The sequence below is a fragment of the Polypterus senegalus genome, chromosome 9 (genome assembly GCF_016835505.1).
Source record: "Polypterus senegalus isolate Bchr_013 chromosome 9, ASM1683550v1, whole genome shotgun sequence".
Classification (NCBI taxonomy): Eukaryota; Metazoa; Chordata; class Cladistia; order Polypteriformes; family Polypteridae; genus Polypterus; species Polypterus senegalus.
Window position 1 is genome coordinate 129,949,673 of NC_053162.1, and position 20,473 is coordinate 129,970,145.

Below are 20,473 nucleotides of genomic sequence, written 5' to 3' on the forward strand. Positions count from 1 at the left end.
AATACAAAAGCAAATAACCAGTATAGGGATTTTCCAATGCCAGAATTTCTGTTTTCAATACCAGTAAAATTTCATAACCCCCAATACCCAATGTAATTAAACAGCAAAAACAGAAATCCAGGTCATTTAATTAAAGCTACCTCCATTATTCAAATGAACAATATTGTGCCTTCTCAGTAACGTAATATAAAATATGTAAATACTAACAATGACAGCAACTTTAAAACTGGATATTCTTAAAGCTGTTACCCACAGTTATTTAAGTAAACTAGCATTGGCATTCATAAATATCAAAATACAACAGAAAGCTTAGATGTAGTTTAGGTGAGACATGGGGATTCAATTAGTGTAACAACAAGTATAGTCGCGTGTAATGGAAGGATTTTTCTAAAGAGAGGGGGGGATCAAGAGAGCAGATGGGCGTTGGTCGCTCAGCGCGAAACCCAGCTGCATTACTAATGTTTTGGAAAGATACAGCCAAGGTTATGCTGACTTGCTTTTCACTTTGAGGGGTACAAGAAGGAAAAGTACTGGGAATATGGCCAAAGGGTTATGCTGACTTGTTTTTCACTTTGAGGGGCTTTTACTGTATTTTTGTGTGCCTCCTGGTACCAGGTGCCGTCTCCAGGACCAAGTGCAAAACAACACCGCATCCCGTGGAAAGGTGTGTGTGCTGAAACTAATCACTTCTGTATACACTGCTTGCACGTAAGCCGCTTTGGGCAAGGACGCTCAATTAGTATATAAGGGAAGGCTTCGCCCTCAGTTTCTTCGGAGGCTCAACCATGGGGACAGCGCGCACCGCCCGGTATTTGAAAGGCAAAATGAGTTGGTCCTCTGACAAGACTGACAAGCGGGCCCCCTCAGTCTACTGGTCTGGGATGATGGTTCTGTGTCTTTTTATATGTCTGTAAGTATTGTTTTGTTTTGTATGTCTGCATTATATGTGTTTGATTATTATAGTTGATTAAGTAAATAAAATAGAAGTATTGGACCTCTTCTCTCTGATTCTTTGCCTACTTATGTTCTAATCCCTTGAACCATTTTCCCACAACAAAACATTTTGGCGTAGTCGGCAGGATTTTGGGGAATCTGGTAAAATATTGAACTATTGAGTGAGGTAAAAAGAAATCAGAGATGTCTAAGAAAAAGGATAAAAACCCTGGCACGGCTCCTTTACCTCTTCCCGGCTGGGAGGAAACAGTATGGGAAGACTGCGCTAGAGAATTGAGACATGGGGGATTAGCACAATATTGGCAAAGTTTAGGCCCCCCAACACCAGTGAATGTACGAGCTGCGCTTAAGAAATGTCAAGTGTCTGCAAAAGAACCCATAACGGGCTTGCAGACGCGGGGTGGGTTTTACTAACGGCAGTTAGATGTCTGGACAGCTTGGTAGACGAAAAAGGGAGATTAAGAAAATGCAAATGGACTTGACGGATCGTTAGGGCGAGCCTCAATGGCGAATCAAAGGTAGCTGTATTATTGCGGGTACAGAGAGCCGAGGAGTTGGCGGATGAGACAGCCTTATGCATAGCCAAGATAAATACCTGGCTAAAAATTTGTGAGCAGCTAGCAGTACACGTAGCAATGTATAAAGAGAATGCCATATAGATTAAGCAACGATCGCTCAGTGTTAAAGTGTGTGGTGGCGCAGTGGTTAGCACTTATGCCATGATTCGAGTTTATTTGTGATTTATGTTGAAGCTTACATGTTTGTTTTGAGTTAATATTCTCAACGACAGTTTAGTCTTTTTGACGAGAGTGCCGTCTTGCTGTAGTATCGAACCGCGTGATTTCTCGATAGTTGGATTTGCCCTAATTGTCGCAGGAATGGATCGCCACGGAAGCAATTCCTTGTTGTCGCCGAGTCATTTCGCCAATGGAGTCTCCTTGATCTAGAAACCAGCGCCGTTTCGAGCTGAGTAGAATCGTGTTAGAGTTAACATCTGCTAACGTCATGAGAGGCTGTTTTATATTATAGTCTGATAAGTAAAGCAGCCTTCAGAAAAATGTAGGAGGATAGCACCAGAAAGAATAACAAGCGTTGAGAAGAATATAATGCGCGAAAAAGAAAAAGTGCACTGTATTTAACTTCAAAGGTACCTGGCGCTCGCTAATGTCTGTGTATATGAATATGTCTGTGCTGAACTTATTCAATGTGTGTGCCTGTATACTATGTGTATGCCTGAGCATTAATTGTTCTCTGTGTGTGTGTAAATATGTTTGTGCTAAAATGTGTGAGCGTGCCGGTTATTTGTTCTGTGGGTGCGTACGTGTGTTTGGGAGTAAGAAAGCAAAAACATGGAGACTTCTGGGTAATGTAGTTCAATTATGATTTGCTGAAGCTGCCGTGTGCATATAAACTTCCAGAGCTCTGAGTAAATATGGGTTAAAATAAATGTGAGTATGAGTAACATTTAAATAATAAGTGATAATAAGTGACAAAACTGAGGTAAAGTTGAATGTATTAAAACAATGGTTTGGGTGATTTTGTGTATGTTATATAGTGTATTAGAGGGATCCCTATGTGTGTATGTTGAATAGGTTTCAGTGTGCTTAAAAGAATGTAAAAATATGTGGTGTTGTTTGCAAGAATTAAATAATTGATATTATTGTGAATGTAAATGTTGAAATTAAAAGAGCTCTTAATTCTAAATTAAAAAAAAAGATTTGAACAGGTGGTGTAAAGAGGTCTCCAGATTAAGCATATTATATGAGCACCCCTTTTATTTGAGTACTGGCCAGACTCTGATAAAAGGGAGGATTTTAATTAAAATGAGTACATTTCAATTGAAGGAGACATTCTTTTAGCAAAATGAAGCAGGTTATTGGTAATACTCCTTTCAAAGCCTATGTTGATTAGTGCTGCTTAGAAAACAAAATTTACTGTATATTGGAGAGGCAGAGTACAAGGAAAGCTGTTATAATGTGAGGGTTACTTGTATGTGGTAATGAAGGAAAGTGTAAGTGACAATATGGTGTGCATTTGTTTGGTGGTGGTCAAATGCGACAATTGGTATGAAGAATGGCATGTGGCATTATAAAAACAGCCAATGCCAAACTGTAAGTGAAAGAAAGGGAATAAGGAGGGTTAACTAAGAGAAAAACAGACTGTGCTCTTTGGAGTCAACATTCTGAAAGACATGTAATAAAACATCTGGAAGATAACATTGAAAGAATGTGCAAGATCAACTATCTTTGACAGAAGGTTATGGGGAAAAGAAAATCAGTGTATATAATTGAAGTAGATTTGAAGTATTTTCTTAGTTTACCTGATAAACAAGTGGGTTCTTCATCTATACTAATAAAAGGCAAAGCCCTCACTCACTCACTCACTCACTCATCACTAATTCTCCAACTTCCCGTGTAGGTAGAAGGCTGAAATTTGGCAGGCTTATTCCTTACAGCTTACTTACAAAAGTTGGGCAGGTTTCATTTCGAAATTCTACGCATAAGGGTCATAACTGGAAGCTATTTTTCCCCATATAATGTAATGGAGTCTTGAGTTGGAGATGGCGTGGGGGCGGAGTTTCGTGTGACATCATCACCCCTCCTACGTAAGTACGTAGAGAACAAGGAAGAACTCCAAACAGCGATGAGCACAAAACGCCATTTCACAATTGAGAAGGCAGAAAAACATTATGAAGCAAATGATGCATACAAGCATATTCATAAGTACAGCTACTGCGGAAACAAAGCACGGCGTGAACCGTAAGTTTATATTAAATTAAGTTCATAGACAGGCTGCCACTAGCGTTTGTAATTTAGTGCCTGCCCATATAAGGCCGTCCATCAGCGGCAATCCAATACAAACACTGCCGGTAAATGTTCACGGGTGAAGGACTGTGCTTATGCAGAGGAAGATGAGATGGTCAGGGTGGTGTTTGGCACAAACTCATTGAAACTGCGAGAGAAACTTTTAAGTGCGGGTTCTTAGCTGACATTACGAGATGGCACCAGTACAGCTGGGAACCTTCGATGCAAGAACACCAAGCGGCTCCGTGAACTGGCGCAATGCACAGACAAAAGCAACAGTTCCAAAGAGTGCTGAACAAAACCGAATTACACAATTGAGAAGGCAGCAAAAAATATGAAGCGTCTTATACATACAATCATATTCATAAGTGCAGCTACTGCGGAAACAAAGCACACGGTGGAAAAAGTGAATGTCCTGCTAAAGGAAGACAGTGTAAAAAAACCCGTGCATGCAGTTTGTCACATCACAGATAAAAGGAAGGCGAGCTGTTTATTGATGCAGTAAGGAACTAATCGATGAATGAAACCTCTTATCTTTACAGCGATTGACAAACACGGAATGTAACTTGAACACATCCTACAAATACGAGCCTGATTGAAAGGAATAATGATAATCAAATCCTTGATGACAGCAACATTCAATAACACTCACAAAACAATTACTGTATATTGACAATCATGTTACGTTATTTTTAAAATGTTCCCTTTTCTTTTCATAACTTCTACTTCTCCACTGCGTATACGGGTATATATATATAAATGTATATATATACCCGATCTACAATACATACTTTAGCATAGACAAGCCACACGCTGTGGCTAATTGTAGAGTCTTAAGCCTCTAACGCCGACATTGAGGTTCGATTCGAGAGGGTGTACTGACTATGTACGCGCTACCGATTCATTTTACCTTCGCATCTCCTTGGTTTGGGGCGTATGAAAAATATTAGGTTAGCAGAATCATGTTACGTTATTTTTAAAATTTTCCCTTTCTTAGCACAAGCACAGCTGAGAAGCTTGATGCATGTACTCCATAACGCGTTAAAAATAGCGCATTTAATCACACTTTCAATTCCAAGCAAGCGGGAACTTTTGTCAATGCATGATTTCCTGGTACATCCATTACACTGATGCACACATCACAGCTACAAAAATGTTAGAGTCGGAATAAAGCGCGTTCCTCGACTGATCATTTCGACTACCCGAGCGAAGCCTTGATAAAAGCATGGTTTTGTGCACACTGAAAAGCAAGCAAAATTAGATGCATTACAGAAAGCGGACTTTGTGGCTCTTACTGGGGATCATTGGACTTCCGTGACCGTTAGTAATTCTAAATACATCTAATTACAAAATGTTCAATGATCACACTGTTTTAGCCTAATGTACAAAATAATTTTGGCTAATGTTACTCAGAGTTTAAAGAGTAAGCTGGTCAAATTACCTTTTATGTTTCTGACTTATTTTTTAAGAAGAAAAACTGCACTTTATGTTGAAATTTTGGTTATTATTATTTAAAGACAATACTATTCTGAAAATGTACTTAAAGTACTTAAACTACCACTTTATTTTTAAGTCTGCCCAATTTTAACCAGGGATGATATTTTTGTTTCTGTTTTGAATTCAAATGCAGTTTAAAGCTTTTTTCAGAAATTAAAACAGCTTCAGTTTACAATATTCATGTCCATGTCTATTATTTGATTCTGTAAGCCCACTAAAACCGTTTTAAATTAAAAAAAAACATTTGCGATTTGGGGCAAATTCGTGTCGATTACATACGATTAATCAAGATTAATTCTTACACAGCCTCTAATTAATTGGATTAATTTTTTAATCGAGTCCCACCTAATATATATATATATGTAGTATGTATATATGTGTGTATATATATATGTGTATATATGTATATGTATATATGTATGTGTGTATATGTATATATATATATATATATATATATATATATATATATATATATATATATATATATATATATATATATATATATGCCAGCAACACTCATGACAATGACAAAACAATTACATTGTCAATCATGTTACGTTATTATTAAAATGTTTCCTTTTCTTTTTACTTCTCCGCTGCCAATCGCAGGTATTTTACTATATAATATAAATAGATAGATATGACAACAACACTCATATCAATGACAAAACAATTACATTAACAATCATCTTACGTTATTTTTAAAATGTTTGCTTTTCTTTTTCATAACTTCTTTAACACACTACTTCTCCGCTGCGAAGTGCGGGTATTCTGCTAGTTCTAAATATGGGTAGAAATGTGCAAATTTCTTAGAGGGCTTTATAGTAAATAAAGACACATTTTGCATTATAGGGCATTTTGATATATTGATTTCTTTCCTCATTTCCTTTGTGTGTAATATTGACATGTTTGTGTGAAATACAGTGGAATACTGGTATCACAACAAAACTAATGGAAGGCTCACTTTTATACATGTATAGAAACTTTAAAAATGAACACCTTGTGTAAAAAGAAAAATGTTTTTAGGACTTTGCATAACTGAACAATGGTTTGTGATTAGATACATGGGGGAAGAAATGTGGAGCCTAACTTTTTTGTTATTTAATGTCACCAAGGAAAAGATTAAGAATTTACCCGTCTAGATTGTGGATTTCTTTCTTGACTCTGCTTGATATGTTATGTTTAATTTTGTTTAAATTTTACATTTTGAAACCAGTTTAAATCTTGGAACAAATGCAGATAATTTGAATATTATGTCAATATTATTGGGACCAATTTTTGTAATGATTTATTTCCTTTTGTAATACATTGATTGATTTTATTTTAATAATGACTTGGGACATGTTTTTTAATTGAGTGGAAATTGCAACCGCAGCCAAACTGGAAACAGCTATAAAGGAGGACTTGAACTTTGTGCTTATCAATTTAAACTTTTACTCTGACTGTTTAAAGATAAATTGACTTAGACAAGCACAGACTGGATTGAACTGACCGTTTGTTTCACTGCTAGCAATATTTTTAATAGGGGTACCCCCAACGAAACAGATCTGACATCTTATGACATATTGTTTTTTGGATCCATAAGTAGCTACCAATGAAGAATTAATATGCTGACTATTTAAATGAGCGTTTTTAAGTCTTTACATCTGCAGGTGAAAGCTGTTTTTCCTAGTGCATTGTAGATGACAGCATTTGAAGTTGAACCAGAGATTGGGCTGTGATAAAGGTCTGCAGATAAACTAATTATCTGACTCCAAGGAGAACCCAGCCATACCAAAGAGGGAATCAAGTCATGAATCAGGCCATCGATCAGCTGACTACTGGACAACGCACTTCGATTCCAGTTCCAGACATCATGGATACCTGCTGCCAAGAGCTCAACTATGCTGGTGATGTTTGAGCCCAAAAGATCATCGTGGATTCCGAATCATAGATGACATCTGCCTACTTGGGTCCTTTTTGCTTGGGATGTTGGACCCCAACACCTGCTTTGGTCCTTATTAAGAAAAGAAAATCTGTCACACTTTTACTCTGCAGGGCTCAATGTTCTTGCTGGAGCCTGCTTTGACTGTCCACTTGTTTGACAAATGGCAACATCTTTTGGGTTAAAAGTATTTGAACTGTGAAAGATATAGAAGGGAAAGCTAATTATTTGTAGACAAAGCAGAATATAGGGATTCCTAAATAATATGTATTTAATGAATGTTTGTATTAATTCATAGTGGTTATTTTTAGATAAATGTTTTGATATGCCTTCTGATATTTTGTATGAGATAATAAGTCACCTTTAAGGACCAATGATTTGGTTATTTGTAAAGTTAATCAGAATTGAATCTAATCTAACATAAGGGATCTATTAGAGATTGTTAAGTGATTGTCATTGAAGGCACAATGCACTATTACTAGTCAGGGTCAGTCCAGTTTAGATATTCTAGGTTATTGATTGTAGTGTTATAGCAAATAATGTAGAGCTTTACATTTAGGTACATTTAATTAATTGAAAAGAATAATAGTAAGCATATGGGATGACACACATGACTAGTATTTTGGGGATAAGGGACACATACTATAGGTCAGGACATCTATAGCTTTTAGAAGAGGATAAAACAGTTTAGGCTAGCATGTTGATGGTGATACAGGTCAAATGATTAACATCATGGCTTGATGAGTATATGTTATGGAAATCAGTGAAATGAAGTAATAATTTGGCCCATAGGAGATGGAGTGTCTTATACATACAGTGGTGAGTGGGAGGTCTGTGAATTAAAAAGCCCAAATGAAGTTTGAAGATCTCTGAAGATATGAATAAGCTTGGGTATAACCCTTGAAATTGAAATGAATGTGACCTCAAAATGACCCAGTGATTTGCATTTTGGAAGGTAGTGCTGACATCTTCCGAAGGGAGGATTGACACCTACTGTCCACAAGATGGCTGAATTAATGTGATAAAGGTGGCTCAAGGTTGAGACCACAGCTGGGTGTATATTTGGGCAATTTTATGAATGAGTGTGTTAAGATGTGAGCATGGTGAGGTGTGTAAGGACTTTATCTCCGATTATCATTGTGCACAGCGGTGGCAACCTAAAACTGAGAACTTTTGAGTTATTTAAGATAAATATTTATGCCATCTGTATCATCACCAATAATATTAATTAGTATTAGCTTTATTTGAACCTGGGTATCATGGGGGTTCATGTTAGTGAAGCAGAAATTACTCTCTTAATAGATACGTTGTTGCTTATTACTAGTTTCCTAATTAGTTATTACTAGAGTTGCTGTCAAACAGGTGTGCAATTTCTTGAACCATGGACACCTTCAGTTAAAGATTTTTATTCTTTTCTTGATGACAATGTGGATGATGAAATACCAAATCAGAAGAAACTCATTGGGTGAAGTGCTAGTAGCCGCTCCCCAGGGAGGTGACCCTCTACGGTGCGCAAAGTACCTGGGTTGAAGAAAATTGTAATTTCACTGGAAAAATATTTCTCCAAGCGAAGAAAAAGCATTTATTATGGACAATTGTTTTATTATTATTGCTTTAATGACTATATTTAACTGTTATGTATTTTGTGCTTCTGAAAAATTGCAATCAGAACAAGAAGGGCAAGAGCGCTGGGTTTGCGCGGAGCGAGGGGCCGAATGTAATAGAAGGATTTTTCTAAAGAGAGGGGGGGATCAAGAGAGCAGATGGGCGTTGGTCGCTCAGCGTGAAACCCAGCTGCATTACTAATGTTTTGGAAAGATACAGCCAAGGTTATGCGGACTTGTTTTTCACTTTGAGGGGTACAAGGAGGAAAAGTACTGGGAATATGGCCAAAGGGTTATGCTGACTTGTTTTTCACTTTGAGGGGCTTTTACTGTACTTTTGTGTGCCTCCTGGTACCAGGTGCCGTCTCCAAGACCAAGTGCAAAACAACACCGCGTCCCGTGGAAAGGTGTGTGTGCTGAAACTAATCACTTTTGTATACACTGCTTGCACGTAAGCCGCTTTGGGCAAGGACGCTCAATTAGTATATAAGGGAAGGCTTCGCCCTCAGTTTCTTTGGAGGCTCAACCGTGGGGACAGCGCACCGCCCGGTATTTGAAAGGCAAAATGAGTTGGTCCTCTGACAAGACTGACAAGCGGGCCCCCTCAGTCTACTGGTCTGGGATCATGGCTCTGTGTCTTTTTATATGTCTGTAAGTATTGTTTTGTTTTGTATGTCTGCATTATATGTGTTTGATTATTATAGTTGATTAAGTAAATAAAATAGAAGTATTGGACCTCTTCTCTCTGATTCTTTGCCTACTTATGTTCTAATCCCTTGAACCATTTTCCCACAACAAAACACCGCGTTAGTGAATTTCAAGGTTATTCAAGATATTTTCAATCACACAAACTCTTTAAAGGAGTTTTAAAATCTTGTTGACTAAGAGAATCACTCTGCTAGATTTGTAACATTTGCTACTGTAAGATTTATATCTGTATCATTAACATTCAAATTAATTGAATTTTCAAAAATCACAAACTCCTAGTGCCTTAATTTTCCAAATTTGACCCTCCCTTTTACATTTGTCTCAACTTTAATGTTTTCTGTGTAAAATCAAGTGTCAGTTTTACATTAATCCATTATATCACAACTCCTGTAAAACAGCCATTGTTCTGTTATGTTATTGCTTATGCCCGTGTACAACTTCAGAATTAGAAAATTAACACAGCTGAATTTGCTTGTATGCTATTACTCCTAATTGAGAGACTGCATCCCATTCACTATCCTACCATTCAAACATATGGCATATGTGCTTTTTCGCAGTTGGTCATATTTCAGGGATTATACTCCTGAATATTAGCTTGCCTTTAAAAACTAAAAGAATGTTACAAATTTACCATTTGCAGATTCGTATTTAGTCATGACATATGCTGCTTTGGAAGTCCAGCTAATTGCGTCTTTGTAATCAGGCAATCAGTACCATTAGTATCATATTAATAGTGAGAAGTGCCCAGTGCTTTCAAGCACTGAAACACAGAATACATTTTATTTTGCTATTAACAAATAGAATAGCTCATTTGATTGACAGTGTATATAAGCCAAAGAGACACTTGATTTAAAACTTGTATCTATTTTCACTTCCTGCAACTGTTAGAACTGCCAGTATGCAGTATCGTTCTACATAGGACAGTCCTATATGTAGGATTATGGATGTGTGAAGATTTCCATAGCGAACCCTGAACTGTATACCTTGGTTAGAAATTAGATGGATGCTTCGATGGACATCTGTAGACGTGCACATCATAATCCAAGATTGAAAGCAAACCACTATTCCTTTATCGGGACTGTGTATGATATTGTACTAAAATGCAATCAATAACACCATCATTTAATTTCTTGTTAGAAATTCGTAACACTGCAAATTAAATTATATTAAATGTAATTAATCACACTACAGTTTTCTCAACACACACACACACACACACACACACACACATATCTATTTCTGAACTAACTCCACAATGGGATAAAAATAGCAACAGTGAAAGACATTTTTTTTTCTTTAAATAATAGTATTTCTGTCATCACAATGAAATTCTTTCCTCAAACCTAAAGCATCTCCCCACGTGACTTCTACCATTTTTTATTTTTTGACATGTGTTAATACACTGCTGTAGCATCACCACTGTCAGCTATTTTCATGTGTAGTTTTTTTTTGTTTGTTTTTTTTTTACATATTATTGTACTTTTTAAAGTAATGTGTCACTTTGTACAACAGTGTAAAAAAGCGAGTACTATTACATTTTTTAGACTTAGATTAGTACTAAGCATCAGTTCTTTTGACATTCCTAATCCAGCATGTTTCAAACTTGCTATTACATACACTATGTAGATCGATAACTAGAAAATATTAACTTAAAAACACACTTATGATAACTTATATCTTATTTCCCAATACATAATATATTGTTGCCACTATACTGCAAATGCACACACATGTGCTTCAGTAAGAGAAAATATTGAGCTCACATGTAGCGTGCAATCAAGTGGCAAGAAATGAACAGACAGTACAGGCATCCATCATCTTAACCCACTTGTTTTGGGCAGTGCTGAAGAACAGATGGAGCCAATTCCTAGCAATCATAAGGCACAAGGCAGGAACAGTACCTGCACATGGTGCTAGATTCATTGCAGGGTAAACACAAACATGTAGGTCACTTTACAATGTCAATTCACCGAAGTTTAACTAGGATTACGTTTATTCAGTTCAGTACAATTGTTTTAACAGAGGAAGAGTGATAGCAGAGAGCTGTCATTCTTGCCTCACAGCACCAAGGTCACTTAAAGTTTTCATCATCTCCCAATGTTATTTATGGATTGATTGGTATCCGTGTCAGAGAATTTACTCACTCAAAAACATTGTGCTCAGTCTTTTTATTACCATATCCTCAGCAAGAACAACTCATCATGCATTAAATAGAAGCTTTATTGCACACTGTCATTTTCTTGTCTTAATTTTTTTGTAATAGTGCATGTGCAAGACACACCATGGAATTTGTAATCACAATTCACTCAGTACAACACTACTGCAACCACTACTCCATAACTCCATTTTCATTGTTTATTTGCACTGTGTCCTACCATCTACACCAGGGGTCTCAAACTCAGCGGGATATATGGTCCGCACATAGAAAAAAGTGCTAGTTGGCGGGCTGCATTAAATTCTAAACAATACAAATATAATATTATTGTTAATCAATTATTTGAACTACAACACAATATTACTACAATAATACTGCTAGGTTTACGCGACGTGCTTATTACAAATTCCAGTTTTCCAGTTCAAATGTCATTAAATGCAGCGTGACTGCTCAGTTGGAAGCATTTGGAAGACACAAGAACATCAAGATGATACACGCAGATGCTCATTTAGTCCACAATCTCAATCTGCAAATTTTATGAAACGCAAGTAACGTTCACTGCAAACGGAGTCGCACAGAGTGCAAATTGTGGTTCAAGAGCCCAGAACTCGCCAAAATGTCAATCAAACTCTTAAAGTAATTGAGAAATTATATTTGAGTAATATTTCAAGCGTTCTGGTTTGAAACGTACAAACGACTGCATGGCTAATAAATGAGCAAAATTGCCAGATTGCAGCTGTTTGGCCCACAAAGACAGCTTACTTCTGAATGATTTGACACTGTTGTTCATCATCATAAATCACTTGCTTTGGACCCTGGAGCGTCAAGTTGAGTGCGTTGAGGTTTCCCGTGAATCTGTAAGAAACGCTGTACCTGATAAAAATTACAGATCAGAAAGTTGCCAAACGTCTTTATCTTTCAGTGGCAGAAGAAGCGTGATCTCTTGCCTTAAAGCAAAAAATCTATTCAATACATTTTCCCGACTCAACCATCTGAATTTGGTATGATACAGTAAGTCTCCATACTCAGTGTCCATATCAGACAAGAATGAAGTGAACTGCCTGTGGTTGACCGTATAAAATTAACACTAGAATTACCAGAGCCTACGAAAAAACTTGTAAATCCGTCCCACATTAAATCGCTTCTTAAAATCGTTCACAGCTCTCCACCAGCGTCTTTTGTCATCTAAAAGATGGATGTACTGTGTCTCATTTCCCCTGTTCACCCTCCTAGTGTCTTTGTAGCAGGGCTGAGACACCAACAAACATGGTCAACCTTCCAGTTCCCTCTCGATCTACCCCTGAAGCACCATACCCCTTGCTCCATCATAAGGGTCTCCTGACTGCTTCTTGCTCAATCCTGCCAACTCATTTTTCATTGGTTTTACCTTCTCTTTTCCTTCTTCCAATTCTTCTCCCTTCCTTGGGAGTCTTTTGCTCATTGAACCATGGCACTGCTAAAGAGGGGTGGGTACGCAAATGTTATGCATAAATAATGACTTTATTCCACCAACAGTGCTCCATGGCCAAGCATGTATCCAGCATACACCTACACCAACATGTCTGAGATGCACAGATATCTAATGCTTTTCACCTCAAGCAAGCACTGAAAGCATAGCAAGTGTCCTTCAACACGATTTGACAGTGGGCATAAAGATTAACTTTTAGTAACTCATTCTCATTTTTAAACAGTAATTTCCTATAGCAGGTTAATTAAAAAAAAAAAACGGTTATTTAAAATTAGACTTCATTAGTAGTTAAGTAACAAATTGTTTACTCACAGCACTCCTGCCAATCTACTTTATGCACACTGCCACACATGAAGGAAGAGTTTTTCTAAGATTGTATCAGGTTCAATTACAGCATTGTTCCTTGAATTACCTACTAAGGTAACAGTCCCATTTGGTGAATATGACTTTTTCATCTAGTTACCAGTTACATACAAATGGATGTAGGATATAATCTAGTTTTGATTAGCTGCAGTAGCAGGAGACGTAAAGGTTTGTTAAGGGAAAAGTAAAAGTATGTCTATTATGCTTATCTTCATAACATTTCCAAAGCTGCACTTTTCACTTTACCTTAAACAGAAAGACATGCTCTCCTTATCTGTTAATTCATTAATGATACTTGCTATGCTGTATTTGGCCATTAAAAATGCAGACCCCAGGTTAATGAATGGGTGTGATTTTTGCTTCACCTCTTTGCAAGTCTCAAATGATCTTTACCTTAATTTTGTTTGATTGATGGGGGATTTAAAAAGGCATAAACTGTATAGATATGTACAGTATACAGAATGTATAAACAATACATTTGTAATAGACCTTAAAAATTACATTTTTTGCTAGTTTAGAATACTTCTCTTAAGTCACTTGACTGCAGCCAAGCACTTCGGACAGGTCTCTTTAGCTCATTCAAAAACGATTTGCTAGTGTAAGTAAATTCCGTTGATTATGACTGAATAATATAAAAAAAACAAAACAGTTTTGGAAAATGATAACAACATGTCATTATCAGTACCCTTTTGGCCAGAACACTTACAACATAATGAGGCAAAAATCACTTAGCTAATTTTAATATATCACATTAGCTCAATTATTAGAGTCTTACCTTAAAGAAAAATCCTAAAATGGACTTCTGTTCTCCTTCACCAGTCAAATCTTTTGTATCCTTTAAATCATCAGTTCCATCTTCACTAGATGCCTTAAGATCAGAGAGATCAACTTCAATAAGATGGGTTTTACTTTTAGATGACTCTTCAAAAGGAATATTTTCCTTCCCTGAGCCATCTGAAGAATTAAGTTCCGTATCTTTCAAGTTACTAGACACACATTCATTATAGAACTGATCAGAATTTATACTCTCATCTTTAGCTGACAGCAAAAATGTTCGGTGATTGGATTCATGATGCATTCTCAGTCCAGCTGAACATTTAAAAGTATCTTTATCAATAGATTCACTTTTTGAGTCTATAGGTGTAACAGGACTTGTTTCATTATTTTCCACTTTAGGTGTTCTACTGCCTGGCAACTGTCTTAAATGATGGACAGTATCTAAGTTTTGAGTTGGAGTAATAACACGAGATGCACTCTGCTGTTTACTCTCCTTTGACAACTTTAGATCAGATGGTTTTGAGCGGGTAGTTCTGCTCTGACCAAAACGAGGTGGTTTACGGACAGTACCATTGCTAGTTGGAGAAAGTGGCTCAGTAAATTGCACAGCCGTTTTTATCTTCTGTTCAGGAAGGCTAGGTTTACTGTGAGGTAATGGCAAGGTTGCAGACTGGACATTTTGTTTCATTAGTAGATCCTGTTGTAAAGAGAGCTGCATCATTTGCTGCTGAATGTTGGTTATGGCATCGTTCAAAATTTCAATTGAACGGTTGCACTCATTAATGTCAAGTTCAGCACCAGTGTCATCTAAAAGAACAGTAGAATTTACCTTCATATCTATATCCATGGAGGCTGCAAACGTAGGAGATTCTCTTGAAATTCTGCCTGTATGTTTGTTTTCAATTCCATCTTTGTCCTTGAGTACCTCTTGTGAACATTTAAACATCTCTTCATTATACTCCTCCTTTGAGCATCCATCTTTACTCCTTGACTCTTTGGAGGCCACAATTAAATTTTCCTCACCAAGATTTGTTTCTTCTTTTGCAAAGTAGTCTGGTTTTAAGGGCTGAGGAATACTGTCAGTTTTCCCTTTCTTCACAATGTGCAAAAATGCAGCCTTACCCAACTTTAGTCTTTGCCTAGCAGATAAAGCTTCCATTTTCTTTTTCTGCATTTCTATTGCTCTTCGTTTTTCTTCCAGCTGCATGTGAAGCTGTACCAATTCCGATGCTAGAATATGGGCATTGTCTTTGCTCTGCCTGGAGGGACTCTGTTCTCTTTTCTGTCTCCACGTTGTCAAGGGTGGAGGACAGCTTTCAGAACCATCTGGAGTGGTTTTCTGTGAACTACTTGTACTTGATTTAGCATCGTGGCTATTAATTCTTTGCAATTTACGCTCAGCAAAGCTAGTCATCCTAATGCTTCCACTTGCCATGGATGCGCTACTGGCTTGGGAGATTGTACTAAGGCAGGGGCTTGAGCGACCACTTGCTCCATCTTTATCATCATGTTCTTTTACTTTCATATCTTCCTGTAGCTTTGCAGACTCTTCGTCCTCAAAGCACTTTTTTGAAGCTGGACGAGCAATGATCGATTCCAAGTCTTCATCAACTTCATCCATATCAAGAACTTCTGAGTCAGAATCTTGCTTCACAGACCAAGTTGCTTCAGGCACATAAACTGGGCTGTTATTTCCAAGGCTTGAGCTAGATATTTTTTCTTGAGAATCAGAACAATGTAGGAAAAAACCACTTGATTTGTCATGGGTCTCAGCATCAATGGTAGAAGTATTGGACGATTGTCTGAAAGGCCCAAATACACTCTCAGGTGTAAGCATTCTTGGTTCAGAATTTGCTTGATCAGTTACAGTGGTAAAATTCGTGCTGGAAATAGGAGTAAAAGTCCGATTTAAATCAGTATCTACCTTGTGTCTAACAATGTTTCTTTGGGGCAAAGGAAGCTGTCCATCCACTGACCTCTTAGAAGATAAACCTTTTTGCTTTCCTTCACCATACTCTTCCTCTTTGTTGAAATTCATAAATTTTTCTTTTGCTGGTTTTAAGATTGCAGGCATCAATGGCTCTAAAAAAAAACTATCAGGTCTCACATCTGTAGTGCTTTCTTCTTTAAATGTACTAGCAGTCCTGGCAGTTGTGGCCTGGCTGGTAGCTCTTGAGGAAAAACTCTGTAGTTCAAGGTCTCCTTGATTATGAAGACCATTATTGTTGTGTTCTCCTTCTGCCTTTATTATAGCAATAAGCTCTTCTTCATCCTCATCTTCAATGCTGACATTCCCTAATAAGCCCTGTCCATTAATTTTTCTGGGGCCAGCTGGTTGTTGTTTGGGTGTCATATGGATGACATTTGAAGCTAGGCTATCTTTACTTATTGACCTGGCAAGACTTATACTGTCCCCAGAAGCAATATCCACATCACTGTCTGTGGCAAAATGAAGGGCATATGGAGTTGGCTGTGACAAAGGCCTGTAAATAAACACATAAATACATGAATACATATATACATAGATAAACTTCACCTATTAATGTGCACTGAAATTAACAGTGCAAATTACGTTTTAAAATAATGGCAGGAGTTGTGAAATTGACTTAATTATGGGTAAATTACGTTTAACTAGTACAACTTATAGATTTTTTTTTGGCAATATGATATATCCATGAACAATTCTATTTTGCAATAAACACCCATAATGGGGTGGAGCTATGAGAGTGCCTGGGCCCATCTAATCAGGTTGAACACAAGCTTATTAGGCATTTCAGTTACTATTGAGCTAAACATGAAAAAAAAAAAGTGTTGAACAATAGAGAAAAAGAAACTGCTTGTATAAGTCCATCCCAATTCTTAATTTCTGTTTCTGTGTTTTGTTTTGCAAATGTTTGAAAAATTAAAGGAACACTTTTCAATCAGAGTATAGTATCAAGTCAATGAAACTTCTGGGATATTGATTTGGTCAGTTAAGTAGCAAAGGGGATTGTTAATCGGTTTCAGCTTCTTTGATGTTAATGAAATTAACAACAGGTGCACTAGAGGGGCAAAAATGAGACAACCCCAAAAACAGGAATTGTTTAACAGGTGGAGGGAGGCCACTGACATTTTTCCATCCTCATCTTTTCTGACTGTTTTTTCACTAGCTTTGAATTTGGCTACGATCAGTGTGACTACTGGTAGCATGAGGTAATACCTGGACCCTACAGTAGTTGCACAGGCAGCCCAACTTCAATACGTGAGTTTTGCTGTGTCTCCCAGCACAGTCTCAAGGGCATGAAGGAGATTCCAGGAAACAGGCATTTACTCTAGGAGAGCTGGACAGGGCTGTAGAAGGTCCTTAACCCATCAGCAGGATCTGCTCCTTTGGGCAAGGAGGAACAGGAGGAGCACTGCCCAGAGCCCTACAAAATGACCTCCAGTAGGCCACTGGTGTGAATGTCTCTGACCAAACAATAAGAAACAGACTTCTTGAGCGTGGCCTGAGGGCCCAATGTCCTCTAGTGGACCCTGTACTCACTGCCTGGCACCGTGGAACTCGACTGACATTTGCCACAGAATACCAGAATTGACAGGTCCACCACTGGTGCCCTGTGCTTTTCACAGATGAGAGCAGGTTCACCTTCATGTGACAGACGTGAAAGGGTCTGCAGAAGCTGTGGAGAACGTTATGCTGCCTGTAATATCGTTCAGCATGATCAGTTTGGTAGTGTGTCAGTGATGGTCTGTGGTGGCATATCCATGCAGGGATGCACAGACCTCTACAGGCTAGACAACATCACCTTGACTGCCATTAGATATCGGGATGAAATCCTTAGACCCATTGCCAGACCCTATGCTGGTGCACTGGGTCCTGGGTTCCTCCTGGTGCATGACAATGCCAGGCCTCATATGGCGAGAGTATGCAGGCAGTTTCTGGAGGATGAAGGAATTGATACCATTGACTGGCCCCCACGCTCACCTGACCTAAATCCAAAAGAACACCTCTGGGACACTGTGTTTCGGTCCATTCAACGCCACCAGGTTGCACCTCAGACTGTCCAGGAGCTCAGTGAGGCCCTGGTCCAGATCTGGGAGGAGATCCCCTAGGACAATGTCAGGCTTGCATACAAGCATGTGGGGGCCATACAAACTACTGAGTACGAGTTTGAGGTGCTGCAATGAAATTTCAGCAAAATGGACTAGTCTACCACATCATTTTTTCACTTTGATTTTCAGGGTGTCTGAATTCAGACCACTGTAGGTTGACCATTTCCATTTCCATCAAACAATGTGGAATCCGTTCATTCCTAACACATTACCCAGTCCATATTAGTATAGATATCGGGCATTATTTTTTTCCCATTGAGATCTGATATGTTTTCAAAGTGTTACTTTAATTTTTTTGAGCAGTTACACACACACACACACGCACACACACACACACACACACACAGGGGTGGCACCCTATCCAGAGGTTGCTACTGTCTTGCACCCTGTGATCCTACTCTGGAGGAGCACGTTTAAAAGAAATTAATGAAAGACTAATGGATTACATACCTCCGAGGGGAAAAAAACAATCAGGCCATACCCCCCTTTAACAGTGAGTTCTCACAAAGTAATCACACAGACATACAATTAAAGAATACCTTTAAAAATGTAGTTAAATCATTCTGACAGTTTTTGAAAATGAAAATCACATAATCAGCACAAGTTGAAGAAAACCAAAAATAAACAGACATGCCACTTGTACTAAACTACAAATAAATGTTTCACATGTGTTACAATCTATCCTTTATTTCTTGACATTTACTGTACACTGTTTCACTTTGTGTACCATAACTTACCCATTATAGTATAAATTATACAAAATGTATTGTACTGTAAATGTTCGCAATTTCCAAGTTGACCTGCTTATATCCTGCAACTAAAAACTAAGCAAGAATTTAATCATACTTTGAACATAGGACAATAAACTTGAACCTAACTTGCTACAGACTAACAGGTTTCATGTTTATTAGAGACTTACTTCTACAGTGATATTAGCCTATTCATTATGTACATGCACTGATTTAATAAAGAAAGATTTATCATTAAAGATGGTTAAAAGTTTAGAAACAAGTATCCTATTTTCTTTGTTTTGTAAACACTGTAAATGCTATTGCTTTTTATCATTATAAGTAACAAGTTATAATTGATAACTGGTGATTCATTTTTCTGGTCAAAAAATAAAAAGCACAACAGTACCTCTGTTTTTTGTCTGACCATGCTACTATTGAGCCTTTTGGCTGTCCATCAACTCTTGTGAGAGAGCTAGAACGATGGCGTAGTCCTGGAAAATAATAAAAAGAAATACATTAAAAAATGTAAACATTTTTAGCTGGAGTAAGAGAGTTTATTCTAGATGTATGTTACAGAATGTTGACAATTACATCCCCATTTTTTTTAAATCAGTCTTTATCTGATGACTCAACATTTTATTTGCTTATACTCATTGCTTGGTAAAGGTCAGTTTTACCTACTGTATGTTGCATTTATAAAAAGGCTTTTTTACTTCAATGTTGCAGTTTCCAAGTATATAAAACCACAGTTTTATAGCATTTGCATCCTCATATTTTTATGTAATTTCCTAACCTGCTAAGGTATAAACAGGGTCGTGGGTGGTGTTAGAGCTAATCCCAGTTAGCATAAGGCTAGCTGCAGTTACTGACATCTACTTTGTTTATTTCTTTTTTTTTTGTAAAGCAAGGTCTAATTTTACAGCTATCATTTTCATTTTGCCTGTAAGAAAGGACTGCAAATATACCGCAGAGCAAATACACACACACCTCTTATCTATACTAATAAAAGGCAAAGCCCTCACTGACTGACTGACTGACTCACTCCCTGACTCATCACTTATTCTCCAAGTTCCCGTGTAGGTAGAAGGCTGAAATTTGGCAAGCTCATTCCTTACAGCTTCCTTACAAAAGTTGGGCAGGTTTCATTTCAAAATTCTACGCGTAATGGTCATAACTGGAAGCAATTTTTCTTCATTTACTGTAATGGAGTCGAGCTCGAAAGCCGCGGGGGGAGTTTCGTGTAACATCATCACGCCTCCCACGTAATCACGTAAACTGACTGTCAATGCAGTGTGTAGAAAACCAGGAAGAGCTCCAAAAAGCGCTGAAGAAAACATGCATTATACAATTGAGAAAGCAGTAAAATAATAAGAAGCGAGCAAATGACATATACAAC

At 37.6% G+C, this 20,473-nt stretch overlaps 1 protein-coding gene across 6 annotated transcripts in view; it reads right to left on the minus strand.

Annotated features, from left to right (window-relative positions):
- Positions 1–20,473, minus strand: part of camsap1b (calmodulin regulated spectrin-associated protein 1b) — a 174,039-nt gene that overhangs the window by 42,093 nt on the left and 111,473 nt on the right. For all 6 annotated transcript variants that reach the window (XM_039763848.1, XM_039763849.1, XM_039763847.1 and 3 more), the window contains 2 exons: positions 19,484–19,568; positions 14,253–16,737 (listed from right to left, as the gene is read on the minus strand). In XM_039763848.1, coding sequence (XP_039619782.1) covers positions 14,253–16,737; positions 19,484–19,568 — 2,570 coding nt within the window. The remainder of the gene's footprint in view (positions 1–14,252; positions 16,738–19,483; positions 19,569–20,473) is intronic.